The sequence below is a fragment of the Onychostoma macrolepis genome, chromosome 25 (assembly GCF_012432095.1).
Source record: "Onychostoma macrolepis isolate SWU-2019 chromosome 25, ASM1243209v1, whole genome shotgun sequence".
NCBI classification, from domain to species: Eukaryota; Metazoa; Chordata; class Actinopteri; order Cypriniformes; family Cyprinidae; genus Onychostoma; species Onychostoma macrolepis.
Window position 1 is genome coordinate 461,388 of NC_081179.1, and position 17,393 is coordinate 478,780.

At 36.8% G+C, this 17,393-nt stretch overlaps 1 protein-coding gene across 5 annotated transcripts; it reads right to left on the reverse strand.

Annotated features, from left to right (window-relative positions):
* Positions 1–3,250: 3,250 nt before the first annotated feature.
* LOC131534711 (serine/threonine-protein kinase/endoribonuclease IRE1-like) lies at positions 3,251–14,643 on the reverse strand. 5 transcript variants are annotated; one of them, XM_058767747.1, is made up of 12 exons: positions 14,603–14,643; positions 14,073–14,157; positions 10,516–12,887; positions 10,278–10,406; positions 9,308–9,355; positions 6,976–7,515; positions 6,427–6,584; positions 5,703–5,923; positions 4,869–5,045; positions 4,618–4,729; positions 4,456–4,544; positions 3,251–4,160 (listed from the first exon to the last, which is right to left on the reverse strand). In XM_058767747.1, the coding sequence occupies exons 3-12, from the start codon at positions 10,544–10,546 to the stop codon at positions 4,067–4,069; spliced, it is 1,599 nt and encodes a 532-aa protein (XP_058623730.1). In that variant the 5' UTR covers positions 10,547–12,887; positions 14,073–14,157; positions 14,603–14,643; the 3' UTR covers positions 3,251–4,066. The 5 variants fall into 5 exon arrangements, with proteins under 5 accessions (XP_058623730.1, XP_058623729.1, XP_058623732.1 ...); XM_058767746.1 differs by having other exon boundaries at positions 10,516–12,890; positions 14,603–14,615; XM_058767749.1 differs by having other exon boundaries at positions 10,516–10,574; positions 14,603–14,613.
* Positions 14,644–17,393: the final 2,750 nt, after the last annotated feature.

Genomic DNA, 17,393 nt, shown 5'->3' on the forward strand with positions numbered 1-17,393 from the left:
AAACACAAAATTTTATTTATTTCTACTGTTTGCATGTCTAGCCATTTTCATATGAAATTTAAAGGGGACGGAGGCGATCACAAATTTGTGTACAATTCATGGAACTAATCACAACATTTTAGGGGGATTAAAACCATGACCTCTTCCATGGTCTTCATTATGAAAAATACCATTCAATTTGGGTGGAATAGGGCAGAAGGATGGAATTTGAAGGAAATCTTGCATGTTTTAAAATGTTCTGTCGGTGATGTGCTGAGATTTCAGTGTCGTGATGGACTCATGAATGACCAGCAGATGGAGACACTGATCAGGAAAGAACTGTCACAAGCTCATATGAAGTAGACCTACATTCATAGCACAGAAACATATCTATATCTGTTGTGACAGGTCTCCTGCTCTTTCTGACAGCTATGGTTAGCTGTGAATTTAACGTAAGCACAAAATACTAATATTATTAATAAATGACCTGTGCCTCAGAGCGAGCAGATGAAACACATTAAATGTGCTCATGTTGCTCGGGCATTTCAGAATGACCATAACAATATTTCAGTTGCTTTGGTACAATATCGGTCTGCTGTTAGTCAGGTTATGTCGTCCCATGTAGCGCAAAGTCACATGACTTTTTTTGATGTGCATGGAAGAATTTATTCTGCAAATGTGTTTCCATCTCTGTTCACATTAACTCCTTTTTACACAAGTCATAAACCACCTCAAGCGAGCATAAAAACTTTTTTTCACGAATTAAGGATTTTTACCCCGAAATTTTGAGTTATTCGTTTCTGATGCTATACTTGAAAATGTGCATAAAAACAGGGAGTGACATTATATAAATAGATATAGACATCTCAACTAATTAAGTAATGTGAATATGGAGAAACACAAACATTTGGTTCACCGTGTCAGGGTTTTTGGACCTGCAAATTTGACAAACACACACTAAAAAATGCTGGGTTAAATACAACCCAGCACTGGGTTAAATATGGACAAACCCAGGGAATGGGTTGTTTTTTACCCAGAAGTTTGGGTTAAACATTTAACCCAACTAGTGGTTGAAAACAACCCAGCATGTGTTCTGTCCAATATTTACCCAGCACTGGGTTGTATTTAACCCAGCATTTTTTAGAGTGCAGAAACATATTTTCATGCAGAAAGGACCCATTTATAATAATTTTAAAAAGTCAATTTGATCATTTGAATGTAAATGTTGTTATCAGGCAAATATATTGACTGAAATGGAGTACAATTGAAAGTCAAAGTTCAGAAATGAACCTTTAACCTAGAAACTAAATACTAGAGACTGTGAGCAAACCAGACCTACTTAAAAACCTTGATAAGTGCTTCAAGAACATGAAATGAAGCTAATAATACAGTCACATCTGATATATTCTCAGCATTTCAGACCTTTTATAAATGCACTAAAACAGTGACAAATTTAAACAGAATTAATCAACACATACTGACAATATTCAGTTTGATGTCTCCCTGCTCTCTGAACTCTTGCTGGTTGTGTTCAGTTTAAAACACGCTCATCTGAAAACTGTGATTTAAGGTGAAAGTGAAGTTGCACAAGTGGTTTTATATATTGTCTCACGGAAACTGAGCAATCCCTGTGTCTTCCCTGTTTGTGGAGTTTTTGATTTAAAACAGATTCTGAATGGTGTTTCAGGTCCTGATCAACTATAACACGAGGAAGAAAGCGTTAGCTCTGGCGGATTCATTAGAAGAGTTTGAGAACATCACCATCAGGGAACTGAAGATGAGAATAGCTTATTTTCTTCATGAACATTATGGTTAAATGTTTATTATCTACTCTTAAGAGATAAAAACAAATGTTATTGTTGACATTTATTAACAGTATGACTGAAACTCAAGTTAAGAACATTCTTCAACTCATTCTGGACGTCAAAGAATGAAAGATCTGTCTTAAATGTTTTTATAAAAATTATAGCTTATAACAACCTTAAATATGTAACAGTAGAGAAAAATAAAGGAAACACTTGAGTTAGTACACAGACTCGAGTGCTTTATTGTTCCTGCACCGGGGATCAGGATCTGTTTTAAGAACTATGGGCTGAGGAGAGGAACTTACTTCAGCAGGCATGCTTTTATGTGCTATTACATCTTTACATAGAGTTTTAAGCAGCCACAGAGCATCCTTAACTTGGCTGCAAAGATACCTCAAATATTCACTCATTCAACAAGACTTTCAACTCTCACATTATATAACTAGTGTTTGTTATTATTTTTGCTTTCTTACCTCAGTTTAGCCTACCAGTATTTGACTTGCATCTTACTGTTATTGCTTATAATCATAATTATTCACTGTATGTTATTACTGTAAGAAGTCATCAAGAAAAATAAACGCTTCCCAGTTTAGTCAGCTTGCACTTCTGAATCTAATGTCTGATTTAATGCATCACTCAGTCTTTTTTTTTTTAATTGGAGAAAAGGGAACATATAAAATAATAACAATACAAATTATAAACAAATAAGAACCAAAAAAAAAAGCATAGCTCACATTCAGTTTTAACAAATCAAGATATTACTGAAGACTGTATCATAGTGTTTTAAACAGGTCACAGACTTTTTATTTTTTCACAGTCTTAAAGTCAATATCAGAAGAATATCAGATATTTTTGTTTGTATGTGAAATTTTGCTAATAAAATAAAATGGTTAACAATAAATTCTAGACCTTTATTGCTTTTGTTTTCAGAATACAAGATAACATCCTTTAAAGTAAAGCAATAATTAATATTCATTAAACTAAATATAAACTCTGCCAAATTCATCCAAAACCTGTTTACACTTTACAGTCAGAAAATAAGACTTCATCACAATAAAAACAGCACACATCAGCGGATCTCGATATTAAAGAATCAGAAGGGTAAATGGTATGTAGAATTTTGAAGTGCAGTATAAAATGTAGTATTTTATTATTAATGCAGTGTTTAATAGGAATAAACCAGCTTGTTCCTGGTTATTATAAACCAGCTCTTCTCCAATCAATATTCTCAATTATAGAGTTACGGGGAAAAACTCCTCTAGGAGATATTTTTGCTTTTAAAAAATATTGCAATTTTTTTTTTTTTTTTTTTTCCTCAGTTAGCTCACACTATTAATTAATTTAGTGTTTGCTGTAAATCTCGGTTTTGCCTGCGCTGAATAAAGGCGTGGGGAGGGGCTCGCTGACGCCAGCACGCAAAGCCCCAAACCCAGACTGAAGCTGTAAACAATAAAACCCAACCCGTCCATCATCCATGCGCTAAACATGCGTTTGTCCGCGATGACGGCCGTGTTCGCGGTGCTGCTGTGCCTCCTGTGCTCCCTCAGGTTCCCGTCGATGTTCACTTCTAAGGAAGAGTCAATCTAAGGAAGCTCGTGATTTCTATCGTGGGACAAATGTGATGGCCATCTCTTTGACCATCAGTCTTGGTTACTTGCCCATAATTTGACTGTCTCCTTCCTGAATTGGAATTATCAATAAGTGTTCTTTTGTCTCAATGTTGCAAGCTGTTTTGTAAAAGAGACTTGCTGGTTAGGCTTTCTTCAGGATAGCTGGGGCTAGGAATCTGATTTATGACGTCCTGTTGGGCTTCTCTGGAATTTCAGCTCCTCAGGTTTCAATGTTCTGATCGAATCTTAATTTGTCTGACTCGTTCTGATCCTACAATATAAACCACATCACCATAGTCCAACACTGAAAGTCAACAGTTAACGAAAAGCTTGTTTTGTGATGTTCAGAGTTGATCTGAATATTTTGTTGCCTGTCACCATTGTTGAGGTTCATACGCTGAATCTTGATATCTGTGAGTATACATGATCCCATCCAAATAATTCATAAATATCCTTGAATGGATCAGATGTTTTGATGTCCAGTCCCAGTTTAAATCCCCAAGTAAAATCAGCTCTGAGTTGGTCCAGTTGTGAAGAAGATCGGTAAGTGAAGTGACGGTGGACGATAACCTCCAATCACAATGATATCAGGACCATTTGAAAATGTCAAAAGTTCAAAACAGTTTGGCTTGCTGCTAGAATGAATACATATAGTGTGTCCTCTCTGCATTTTCAGTATTCCCAGTTCAAGTCTTTAGCCACTCTGTGTATACTGATAAAGAAGTCTGGGAAGAGAACAAATATCTTCTTTTCTTTAAAGTCTTCTCTGTTAAAACAAACAAAAGAAATAGTGTATTACCTGCTTAAAAATGTATCTTGACAAATTCTGCTTCTTGCTATGAGTCTCTGAATTTCATTTTATTGTTTACTTCCTCCTGCTGAAATATTTTAATTGCAATTCTGCATGTTTGCTCTCTCAATTCAAATTCTAGAACTGAACTGGAATCTCAATACAATGGCGAAAAAGCCCTCTTAAACAGATCAATTTGACACTCATAAAAAGACAAATGACAGAAATAAAGATATAACTGAGATCTGGATGAACATTTTGTCTCACTTACGTATGCACTAGTTTGTTGCGCAAAAAACGCAGCAGGCCAAGAACGTCCCCCAGAAGCTTATTGTTAACATCTGGCCATATACCTGAAAGCTGAAAATAAAACATACAATGTTAAAAACAAACAGATTTTTTTATGCTCATACTTACACTTTCATTCACTTACCTTTGATTGCCAATCAAAAAAACTTTTTCCCTTTGTGACGTCCTCCGCAGTGTTGAAGAGCTTCCAAAGGTCATTTAAATCCTCACCCACTATAGCAATAATGTCCTTTCTCCTGAAGGACAAAACATGAGCAGGTTAAAGAACACACAAATCACATTTAGTTAACTACACAAATGCAATTTAAAAATACATTTAATTTAAGCAAAACACATGTATATTATGGTAGATATATATATATATAAATAACCTACTTCTTCTCATTCTCAATTTTAAGTACATCGAAGGCCTCGTAAATGGTCAGCGTTGCTGTCGGCTCTCTTCCCTCTGTGTGCTCCTTATCTTTCATGTACAGGTCATGAAATTTAGCTAAAGTCTCGTATTTCTGAATTTCAGGCCTATCACCCAGCTTTCTAAGGACTGCATCTTGCCTGAAGGAAATAGAAATATTCAGTCTCTGAGCAGGTTCATTCAGCAATAGGTGTCCATTCAGAAAGTGCCTTTCAAACCCAGCGTACACCATACACATGTTTCTATGAGGTACGGTGCAGTGTTTTGAGCTTTAAAGTGATGGTTCAACAAAAAATTTAATTCTGTCATCATTTACTCATCCTCATGTTATTTCAAATCATTATGGCTTTCTTCATTTCTGTCTAGAACACAGATAATGTGAATATTCTGGCCACACTTGTCAATACATTGAAACTAAAGGAGGGCTGTCCAGCTCTAAAACGACAAAATGGCATCATAAAAGTGAACAGCACTGAACAGCATGACACCCTCATGAATAACGACAGAACTGTAATATACCAACCTAAAGAGTCCAAACTCTAGTAACAAGATCCTGGCAGTGATTCAGAGGAGAGTCGAGAGTAAACAGAAGAAACTATTTCAAGCATGCAAGATAAAGAAAGAAAATGTGAGTTTGCAGTGGAAAACCATGCATAAGATAGATCTCATAGAAGTAGGTGGTAAACATCATAAATATTCTTTCACGCAGATGAAACAAATACAATACACTAGATTAACTAGTTTACAGTGGCAAAAACTGTAAGCTTCTTTAAAAAAATTAAAAATGTATTATTCACCGGTCATCATCCCAGAAGTAAGGGTGACCTAGGACCTCATCAATGGTCAGTCTTTCTGCCGGTTCTTTATTGATCATCCAAGCTACGAGATCCTCTGCTACTGTATCCTGCAAATCTTGAAGAACGTACTGCCCTGTCTTGATGTTCTCCTCACGATCCTTCACGTCCCCAAAGGGATGTTTCCCGTCAGAGAGGATGTAGAACACCAACATCCCAGCAACCTGCAATAAACAGAGCTTATAAAGAATCAACTTTCTGATTTGAATCACATTTTATCAGTAATATTTAATAAACAAATGGTATTTCTGTCATTATCTTCATACACTTTCTTTTATTAAAAACACAAATTATGAATTTTTTAAATAATATTCTGGTCTCTCGTTTACAAATAATAAAAGTGAATGGGGCTGTCAGAGCCAAAAAACTAATCAATCAATCAATAAAAGTATAATAGAAGTTTCATAATTGAATAAAATATCAGTATTTCTGCACTACCATTCAAACGTTTGGGGTCAGTAATTTATTTTTTAAGAAATTAATATATTTTTTTTTTAGCAGGGAGGAATTTAATCAAGTTCAGTAAGGATGCTGAAAATTCAGCTTTACTATTATATTACTATCACGATTGTTGTTATTAATTTAAGATTTTCGGATTATAGCAACTTAAAATATTAGAGTTTAAAGCTAGATGATCTTTGCAGCTAATGCATGATCTTTTACAAACCTGGATGTCTGAGCTCTTCTTGTAACCTGTGTGTTGATTCAGGATCTCGGTTGCTTCCCAGCCACGAGTGCCAGCTCTAGCAGTGTGCAGCGTGCTTCTGCCGTCCTTCAGTGTGCGACTCAAGCCGAAGTCGGCCAGCCTCGCGTTTTCTCCTGAATCTATTGAGAGGATCGTGCAGAGTTTTTAAGTCACCTTGAATACAAAGTATAACATTACTTTGATAATCCCACAAAAAGACTCAGTAATATATGTATGTTTACATGCTCATGCACTACAATCCTCCTGCACTGTCCCCAGCCAGCTGCTGACTCACTGTTTCTCTTCACACATGTACAGTATTTATCTGAAGCACTCGTATAGTTTGTATAGTTTAGTTTATGTATAGGTAAACATTTTTATATGTAGTATATTTATAGTCAAATCTATCAGTAGGATAGTTGTGTTTAGGTTTATATTGTTTTACTTCATTGCTGTATGCCTGTATTTATGTAGCACTGAGGTCCTGTGAGGCACGACATCTCGTTCCACTGTAAATAAAACCTGTCATACCCATCAAAACATTTCCAGGCTTTATATCACGATGCATCACTTCAGCACGGTGAAGAACTTGAAGGCCATGAAGAATCTCCTCCACTATTTTCCTCAAAGCGGTGTCTTTGTCTTTTTGTTGTTTCTGACGAAGAATTTTCATGTAATCCTCCAGATCATATTCACAAAGCTGTAGTGCAAGATAATAAAAGTCTTCATCCTCTGCTAAGTCCACATACTTGACGATGTTCTTGCTCTCAAGACTTGAATCCTGTAGAAGCTTTAGTTCATTTTCAAAGTGTTTGGTTTCCTGTTGGTCCTTGATTATTCGTTTAATGGCCACTTCAGTGCCATCTTCCTTCAGGCCAAGATATACCGTGCTACTTCCTCCGGAGCCAATCTGGTAGTTATTACTTTTAGAGAAATGGATATTTCCAACCTTCTTCCTGGAGGGATCTTTCCGGAGCGCCTCTATTTTACTTCTGTATTTTACAGAGGATCGGTTCCACCTGATGATGTCATCAGGTACCGGTTTTTGATGGTCTGCCTGTGAGGATGACCCTGCAAAATCGATTTATTAAAGTTTAGTGTAAGGTTTGAATTAGGGTTGGTGTTCCTTGAACTGTTTTGAATGTAATTGTGATCAGGAACAACTTCATTATGGTATCTAATCAGAAAAAAATTATTTGAAGTAATTGCATGGAAATAATTATTTCACAATGTCACAATGTTTCAGAAAGGAGCAGTCAGTAACATAAAATGGGCATTAAAAGACTAAATAATTTGGTCACACTTTATATTAGGTGGCCTTAACTACTATGTAATTACATCAAAAAATAAGTACAATGTACTTATTGTTGTGAAATTGTATTGCAAAGCACTTTTGCTGCTATTGTGGTGGGAAACGGGGAGGTTAGGGACAGGTTTGGTGTTATGGGTGGGTTTAAGGGTGGGTTAAGGTGAAAGGGATAGGTCCACAGTGTAATTATGAATGTAATTAAAGACATTAATTACAGATGTAATTACAAATAGGTATTTTTAAATATAAATACAATGGAAAAACATATATGTACACAATAATTGCATTGTACCAAATTATTAATTTAAATGTAAGTACATATTAGTTAAGGCCACCTAATATAAAGTGGGACCAATAATTTAATTTGTTTTGTTTTCATTTACAAGTGATAGTCACAACTCCAGCCTTTCTGAGCAATGGAGCAGCCCTTTGTGCTACCTTGTGGTGACTTCACAAATGAGTTTCACATGAGACCGGCCTGTATTTCCGCCACATGTACGATTATCAGTTTTGATGACTTGCAATAATAAATAAAGTGTTTAAAATAGTAACAATGAAAAATGAATAAATGTTTCCAGTTTATGCAAGGAACACAAAAGCCCTGACATGAAGCGGATAAATAGAAAAACTAGTAGAGGTTTATTAGTCCTCCTTTTTTTTTTCTTTTTTCTGCTAATGTTAGTGAAGCAAATGAACGGCAACAAGCAAATGCTGTCATGCGCTTAGCGGTCTTTAGATGTAAGGGCTTAGCTACATTTAGAAACTTGACAACAGACTTCAGCCACATAAATGATTGTAATAATTAATTCACAACATTTACCGTATCCTAACTGCGTGAATTTAACCAGTTTTTGTTATCTTTATACTAATACTAAAAGAAAAATATCTGGGGGACCCTAAATCTAAGTCTAATCTTTTTACGTTGTATGGGGGGGTCCCGGAAACCCTCCCGTGATGACGTTTAATTTCACGTCATTGCGATTGCGTTGGCTCTCGCGTCGAGCTATTTCACCGCAACCATTAAAATATTTGATTTCTACAGCGACTCATTTGGCACACATCATTCTCGATCTATAAACCTTGTAGCGGTTTGTCTGATCAATGCAATTATTTAAAATTTGGCCACCGAGTGAAATGACTTGCCTTAAAGGGACTTTGGTAATAAAGTGTTGAGGTTTTCGATTTAATTCATTAAATTTGTCACGTCACTTATTGAATTAAGCATTCAGATCAAGTCATCCAGGCATGTGTAATCTGTAAACTCAGTACAGAGGACAGGGCTTCAGGTATACTGGAGGTCATTGCTGGTCACATACGGCTGAATTTCTGGTTGTTGAGGAGGTCAGTCTAGTGATACAGTACATCACCTCTCACATTTCATCTCTGTTCTAATATTAATAATGCTCCCAACCCTGATCTGTCCAACGCTATGAACAACAGCATTGCACGGAGGTGTTTAGTCATCGCCACTGATAATCTTACACTAACTGTGGCTTATACAGTGAAAGTTATGAAAAAACTAAATAGTTTTGAAAACCACTGATAAGACTGCACCTTGTTTTTCGGTGTGTTTCTCTGCCGTCTCTGAGATTTTTTGTGGCTCTGTGAAGAGAGAGAAAAAGGACAGAAGTAAAAAATATGTGACAAAATATACAGATACACGAAAGAAAATACTGTAAAGTATGTCTGCTTATGAACAATATGACCATAAATGAACAGTGAGATTCAGAAGTCAAGTCAAGTCATCTTTATTTATGTAGCGCTTTTAACAATACAGATTGTGTCAAAGCACTTAACAGTATCAAATTAGAGGATAGAGTGTCAGTAATGTATAATGATAAGATTAAACACTCAATTTTCAGTTAAAGACATTTCATTATTGAATTCAGAGATGTCATTGTCTCGCTCAGTTTAGTTTAAATAGTATCTGTGCAATCAAATCGGCGATAATCGCTAGAAATTAAGTGTCCCCAACTGAGCAAGCCAGAGGCGACAAAACTCCCAGAAAGCATTTCATTATTGAATTCTGTTATTCTCCTCCTGAGTCACCATTCACTTCTCTTATGTTCAGTCACCATAGAGAACGTGTGTGAGTGAAGAAATGTCACAAAGCCTCATGTGTATTATTTTTCAAGTGTTGTATGTTTATTGTCCTTTTATTCCACCCCACTGCGTTACTGTTTTCTTTGTTCAAGGTTATATTTCATATTTGTGTTAATGAGTAAGAAATTATTCCTTTTATGGTTTAATCTCGGTGCGCTCTCTGGGGAGACAACTGTCTATGCAAAGAAAAAAATGTGTAACGACTCAAAGACTGAAGATTTAGGACATGACTCCGTTTGTTTGACAGTTCTTCACACATCCGTGCAGACCACTGATGACCGAGACGGACTGAGAAGCAATCGTTACTGAACTGACGAGGAACATGAACTTTAATAGAAATAGGGTTCACGATCACTCAGCATTATTACACTGGCTGCTAGTAAGCCGTGTGTCTCAGTGAGCGCAGTGACAGTGACCGTACCGTGTCCTGCAGTGCTGTAGCTGATGGTCAGTGGAGCTGTGAAGGTGTTTCCAGCGAATACAGGAACATTTAAAGTTCCTCCCGTCCCAGCGTTCACATTAACACTGACTCCAGTGCTGCTCGTCTGAGCTGGAATACAGAGACATTCATTACATTTCCTAAATGACAACTTCAACATTACTGCTTTTCAGTCCTTCATTACCGTCCTCGAGTTTCTGCTTTTTTCTTTCGGGCTCACCTGTGTCACAATCCTGCTCACCAGATGCCATCGTCCTTCACCGACTCGCTGCTGCTGGACTGGAAGAAGGTTTTTAAATCGCTCTAATGTCACCAGACACTTTCCAGAAATAAATAAGCAACTATTTGAAAATAAACAAGTAAATAAAATATAGCAGCAGTTATAGAATGAGTTATTAAATGTCTCTGTGTGGATGTATTATTCACTATATTTAAGGAAACTATATTAGTAAACTCATGGCAAGGCAAGTTTATTTATATATTTCATATACAGTGGTAATTCAGTGTCCTACATGTCTCAAGAATCAAAGTGCTTTACATAAAAGGACGTGAAATAGTCGTTAAAAATAACAACAATAAAAACAAGGAATTTAAAAAAAATTATAATCACAACAATAAAAACAAAATTATACAAAAATTGATTTAAAAAGAATTTAAAACATTTAAGAATAGAAAGTGATTATACAGTGCAATCAGTTCGGACGTAGCACAGTGCTCATTCAACAGATGCACAGCTAAACAGATGAGTTTTGAGTCTGGATTTAAATGTGGCTAATGTTTTAGCACATCTGATCTCTTCTGGAAGCTGGTTCCAGCTGCGGCCGGCATAATAGCTAAAAGCAGACTCCCCTTGTTTTGAGTGAACCCTTGGTATTTCTAACTGACTCGATCCTAATGATCTGAGTGGTCTGTTAGGTTTATATTCAGTGAGCATATCTCCAATGTATTTAGGTCCTATGCCATTTAGAGATTTATAAACGAGTAAAAGTACTTTAAAATCAATCCTAAATGTAACTGACACTGTTGATCATAACATACTTCTAGAGATGTACACTGGCTTCCAAACGCAGCACTAAGATCTAGTAGTACCAGAACTGATATTTTGCCAGAATCAGAATTGAAGCGAATATCATTTATTATCTTAATAAGCGGTCTCTGTGCTGTGATGCACACCGTCACGTAGCCTATCTTTAGTAACTTGTGCATCGTTTTCTTACTTGCGTTTGACATTTTCAGTCAGGTCTGTGAGAAAGAGATATTCACTCGACAAGCCTGCACATGTTCATCAGCGTGCTTCGCTTATCAGCTCACGCACATCACAGGCGATAATATTAAAGCGTTTAACATTATATTAATCACATACTTCATAGACATCCTTAATCTCTATTAACTCTATTCTGCTGTTCTGTTATCGGTGATTCTTTGTCTGAATAAGGCACTTAATTATCACGCTGTGTGGTATCGGGACATTTGTACAAGAGCACAGTATCAGGCCCGATACAGATATCCCTACTGATTATTCATAATGATGTGTAAAACTAATAATGTCAAAACTATATTCATACTGTAATTTTTCTCAGATAATGTTTCCTCTTTTCTATAGTATTCTACACACTAGACTGGCTAAACTCATGTTACCATTTATAACCTGTGAAGATAAGTTCAGAAGGTTGTTGTAATGTTTTATTGTCCATTTTTGTATTGTTCCACCTATCCAATTAAATATTTTCTTTTACTAAACATATTTTATATTTTTTAGGTATCCTGCAAGACTTATGATGAGGCTATGAGGAAAAGTTTATTTTTTCTTGGCTTTGCTAGCTAAGTTAAATGTGTTTTATATGAACACACAGTTAAAGCATCCAGAGCAATACAAACACCAAAATGTCAAGAGCCCAACAAAAAGGAAACACTGGTCTCTTTGATGGTGATTTCAAATGAAACAATAAAGCATCTAAACCTCTGTTAATTCTCAATAAGAGCTTCTCTAGACGTCTGACAGGAATAAAGTCAGTCTGGTCAGTCTGATGCTGTTTGTGGAGTTGTTTAGTCAGATATAATGCTTTCTTTTATTTCAGTTGGTTTCATCTTTGGTTGAAGTCAGTTGTAGTTCTTGGCTGTGTTCCACTCCACTTTTAGACACGCACTCGTGAACTTCCCCTCGAGGGAGTCCATGCCATTCTGAAGTCCGTTCCACTTCGTGAAGTGGACGAGGGAGGTTTATATGGACAGACCCTCGATTTTGAGCGAGGGAGCGAGTCTGCTTCATATGCACACTTCGGGCCGCTCCAGCAACATGATTGTGACTTCATCGCAGATCGAGTTTAATTTATGCCCCAAACAACTCTATAATATATCTTTTTTAACAGGCCAAGCATACCTATATACATATATACACAAATTCGTAAGGGGAAAAATGTAAACAGTAACCCAACTGTACAGCGGATTCTAAGCGATCAAGGGCTCAGGGCGTTCCAAGGGTTCTGCCAGAAGTGTGCACTCATGCAACGCAATCAATGACGTACATCCGAGTAAACAAGACGGAGGGAAGTTGGCGAGTGAAGGGCATAAACCAAATGGACTGGAACACAGCTACTGTTGTCAAGCAGAATCACCGAAGGAAAGAGAAACACAAGGGCTATTCATTACTACTGTGGAAACACATGAACACTGAGCAGTGTGGGGACTTACCTGAATAAACCTTACCTGTTTCATTCACGTATGACTGATGCATATGAATCACATTCAGTTTATTAATTTGTTTATGTTGAAACAATGTAATCTAAATGGATGGAAAATTTGTGTGTAATTGAAATACATAAAGTTTCACTTTAGACCAAAACATTTTTTGATTGCATATTTTTGCTAACTTGACATCGCAGTCTGTTCATTATCAAAATAAAATAATAAATAATAATAAACAAATTAAAGTTACACTGCTCAATTGAAATCGTACTTGGTACAGTCTGTGCCGTTCAGTGTGACCAGTCATAAGGGTCAATTTTTCGTTTATACACCATCTGAAAGCTGGATAAAGAAGGCCGAGATACAAGTATTTGTTTAATTGGCGAAAATAAACGAACGTCAAACTAAGTGCAAACTAAGTCCGTCTTGTTGGCAAAGGTTATTTACACTAACTCCGCCCATTATAACGTGTGATTGCGTTCGTCAACACTGCTTTAGCATCGGTTTCAGTGGCGCAGTTAGTAAGACACATGCTGTCTGACGCGATCGACCCGAGTTCGAGCCCAACTTTTTTCCCTCCCTTTTCAAATCTCATATCGCATCAGAAAGGCATTTAATTTCAATAAAAATTAAGGAAATAATCAAAAAGTTGAAAATAAGAGTATCGGGTAGGGTTAGGGTAGTTGTAGGGAGGGCTTTATTGTCCCAATAAGGTGGCATGCATTTAATAATTGGAATTAAATCTATAATTTGCAATCAATACGTTATTAATACGTACTGTTTTATAATGTACTACAATACTGAGGTACAGATAATTGCCACTATTTGCAATAAGTAGTATAAATAGCGATGGATTCTATTTACACTGTTAAATTAGCAAGATTTTCTGCTATTTACACTTAGTGTAAATAGCATATCGCTAAAAAAAATATGCTATTTGCACTTAGTGTAAATAGCAATTAAATGTTATTTACACTGAGTGCAAATAGCCCCTGCCTTAAATACAACCATCAAAATGAGTTCAGCACAGCATTAAAGATGCCGGGACAGATCAACGGCATCAACACAACGAGAGAAAGATGAGACACTCACCTCAACAGTAGCTGTAGATCTTCTGAACAGACCTGAGATCCTTCACTTCTAGCAGGGTGTGTTCCAGAGAGCTCAGCTCCGCGCGCTGCAGGAAACAAGGCGTTATTTTTAATGATTAATGTCGAGAGCGCATTTTTGTAGCGCGAAGTATTAATATAATGCGCGAGCGCGAATCTCGGGTTTACACATATCTATCTGTATAAGCACAGTTTTGGCTGTATTTGTGTCCCCTTCAAAAATCGCTCTTGAGAAATGTTATGTTTATTGTACCCCTAGTGTTAGATGAAATTTACGCCCCTGGTGAGAATTCGCCCTTTTTCGTTTCTGTAACATGAATGTAAAGTGCAATGCAATTAGCATGTGCTTCAAGTTCACATCGGACAGAAAAGTGATCAAACCTGATGGAAATATGAAAACAATCAAATATACAGGTCAAATAATGTCACAGATATGATTTACGACAATACGACAAATTAAAGTGCAAAAGAAACAGATGAAATTCGATTAATCAGAGCTCATAAGAAACCCACCTCTCCCGAGCAGAAGCAAAAAGGAAAAGGAGGTGCAGAAGTTAGGAAGATAGAGTTAAGAGGAAGGTGCACACACACCGAGCGGCCAGCAGGGGCGCCGCTGAGGGGTGCAGAGATCCAAACTTCATTCTGCTTTTATTCTACTTTCATTTGATGAATTACAACAAAGTGTGATGGAAACGACAATGAAAATATGAAACTACCTGAGATGAGAAGGGTTGAATATGTGACACATGAACGGTTTCTTCCTTTCTCTGATTTGGAAACCAATGATCTGAAGATCCACCGACTGTAGATCAGATGGGAATGATAATAAAGATGAATCTGATCAGATCAGTGCTGCAGGACTGAAGATGTGATGCTCACACACGAGCTCAACAGTTACAGCTTCAACATTCACTTTGATGTATTTTTCATTTAATTGTTGATCATCAGCAGAGGTGGGGGACTCGAGTCACAATTTTCAGGACTTGCGACTTGCTTGATTAAAGTATGAAAATGACTTGACTTGACTTTGACTTGAGAGCAAGTGACTTGAGACTTGACTTGACTTGACGTGGAAGACTCTACAATGACTTGAACTTATAATAAACAAACAGTAATAAAATTCGTTTAAAAAAATATTATTGTGACGTCAGCACCAATCAGCGTCTGTGCTTTAACGCTGCACAATTCAAACCGCGCCAAACATGGCAGACAGTAGTCGAGCTCCACAAATAGTCTCGTTTGGCTATAAGGACTTTGAACTGGACCTTGCCAATAAAAAAAGATTTGCCAGATGCAGAGTATGCAACGCAAGAATATCCGACATGACAACCACAACGTCAAATTTCATCCGACATTTCAAGAAGAACCACAAGGAAAGGTAAGAAAGTAATTTCTTTATAGTCAATTTCACTATCTATAACGATTACTAATGTAATAAATTAATCATTTCGGTTTGTCATAATTTGGCCTTGGTTGCATATTATGTTTTTTTCTCATTAGAAATGTGATCATTATCATCACTGATACGTTTCGTAAATAGATGTATTGGGGAATTTGGCTATAACAGTGGAGTAGCCAGCATTTTAATAATGCATCTTAAAATGAGCGGGCCGCTCTGTATTACATGTAGGCTGTCTGCATTAAATGTGCGCATTTTCAAGTGTTTGTGTGGACTGCGTGTGGAAGCTGAATAGCAGCGCGATTATGCTGCATGACAGGCTAACATGGAGGCGCCGGTGTGATCACTTGCACTTACATTTTTTTTAAGAGTTAACGTTAAGAGTTTTTTTTTTTTTTTTTTTTGGTCATACAGACAAGAATAATTACATCGTTCGAATCTGTTAAGTACAACAGTGTTTTAGTGCCACGTTAAAAAAAAAGATTAAAGTCGTAATATTTCGACTATATTTATCAAAGAATAAAGTTGAAATGTTTCGAGAATAAAGATTATAGTTATAATATTTTGAGATAGGCTATTCTATCCGTTTGCGCATGCAAATGGCCCGGATTGGGAGCACCGGGAGATATTCCAAATCCCATTATAACAATTAACACCATTACATTTTCTATTGTGTTTTGGGCAGGGTTATATTGTTGTTGTTTTTTCAGCAGGGCTATAATGGACAGCACAAGTATTACGGCCTTCATATAAAAAAAATATAATAGGCAGATTTTCAGTCACAATAATTAGTTTATAAGGTTCATAGCCCGTATAAATGCTTAAGTTTTACATTCTGTCAGTACATAAGTATTTACATTTCTGTGTCTATGTAAAATATGAAAATGTGTGACTGCTGGAACCAAATTTTACATGCATACATAGGCAAGTGATCATCACTTAAATTAATTTATATTTACAATTTATTTTCCTTACATTACAGTATTTAAAAAATTAAATAATTAATGTTTGTGCATACGAAAATTAAATTTGTTTTAATGTTTACAGTTTTCCCTGATTGGTTTTTTTTTTTTTATCCATGCAGATATGATGAATATCTCAAATCCAAGATACACTGCAGCGAGCTACAGCAGCCATCCATGTCACAGTTCATTGTGCCCCAGACTACTACATATCCAGTCAACCACCCTCGACAAAAATCCATTACAGAAGCAATAATCTCTGATCTGATCATTAATTGCAACATGCCCCTGTCTATCACTGACAACAAGCACTTCATTCACTTTCTCTCCATTATGGACACAAAATATACTGCAGTGAGCCGCAGAACCATCACCTCAAGACTTGACACTGTGGTGTCTGAGAGACAATCAAAACTAATAAGTGAAATGGCCACAGTTGAAAATCTGTCGGTCACTGTGGACATCTGGTCAGACAGAAGAATGAGAGGCTACCTTGGCGTCACCGCTCACTGGATGAACACTGCAGCAGATGCTAGAACATTGAAATCTCATCTACTAGCTTGCAACCGCTTCAAGGGGTCACATACGGGAGAGAGAATTTGTGAAGAATTTGAACAAATATGTGATCAGTATAAAATCAAACAAAAGATTGATCATATAATTTGTGACAATGCTGCAAATATGAAGAAGGCATTCACCACGTTTTCCCAGGTCAGCTGAAGCAGATGAGGATAATGATGACTGCCTTGATGATGCAGAACTTTGGAATGCCCTTCCAGTGGATGAGGAGTAGGAGAGGCTGAATGAGACATTGACCTCCAAAAGTCAGCATAGACTACAGTGCTTTGCACACACACTACAACTGGTTGTTGGTGATGGTCTTAAAGAGACCAGGGCTGTCAGTTCGGCTCTGGCCAAAGCGTCGCGGATCAGTTCTCCGCTC

Coding starts and splice junctions, on each gene's coding strand:
- LOC131534711 (XM_058767747.1), bottom strand. CDS start 10,546: ATGGCATCTGGTGAGCAGGATTGTGACACAG. Junction 9,356..10,277: donor CTACAGCACTGCAGGACACG/GTACGGTCACTG, acceptor CTCTCTTCACAG/AGCCACAAAAAATCTCAGAG. Junction 7,516..9,307: donor GAAACACACCGAAAAACAAG/GTGCAGTCTTAT, acceptor TCGATTTTGCAG/GGTCATCCTCACAGGCAGAC.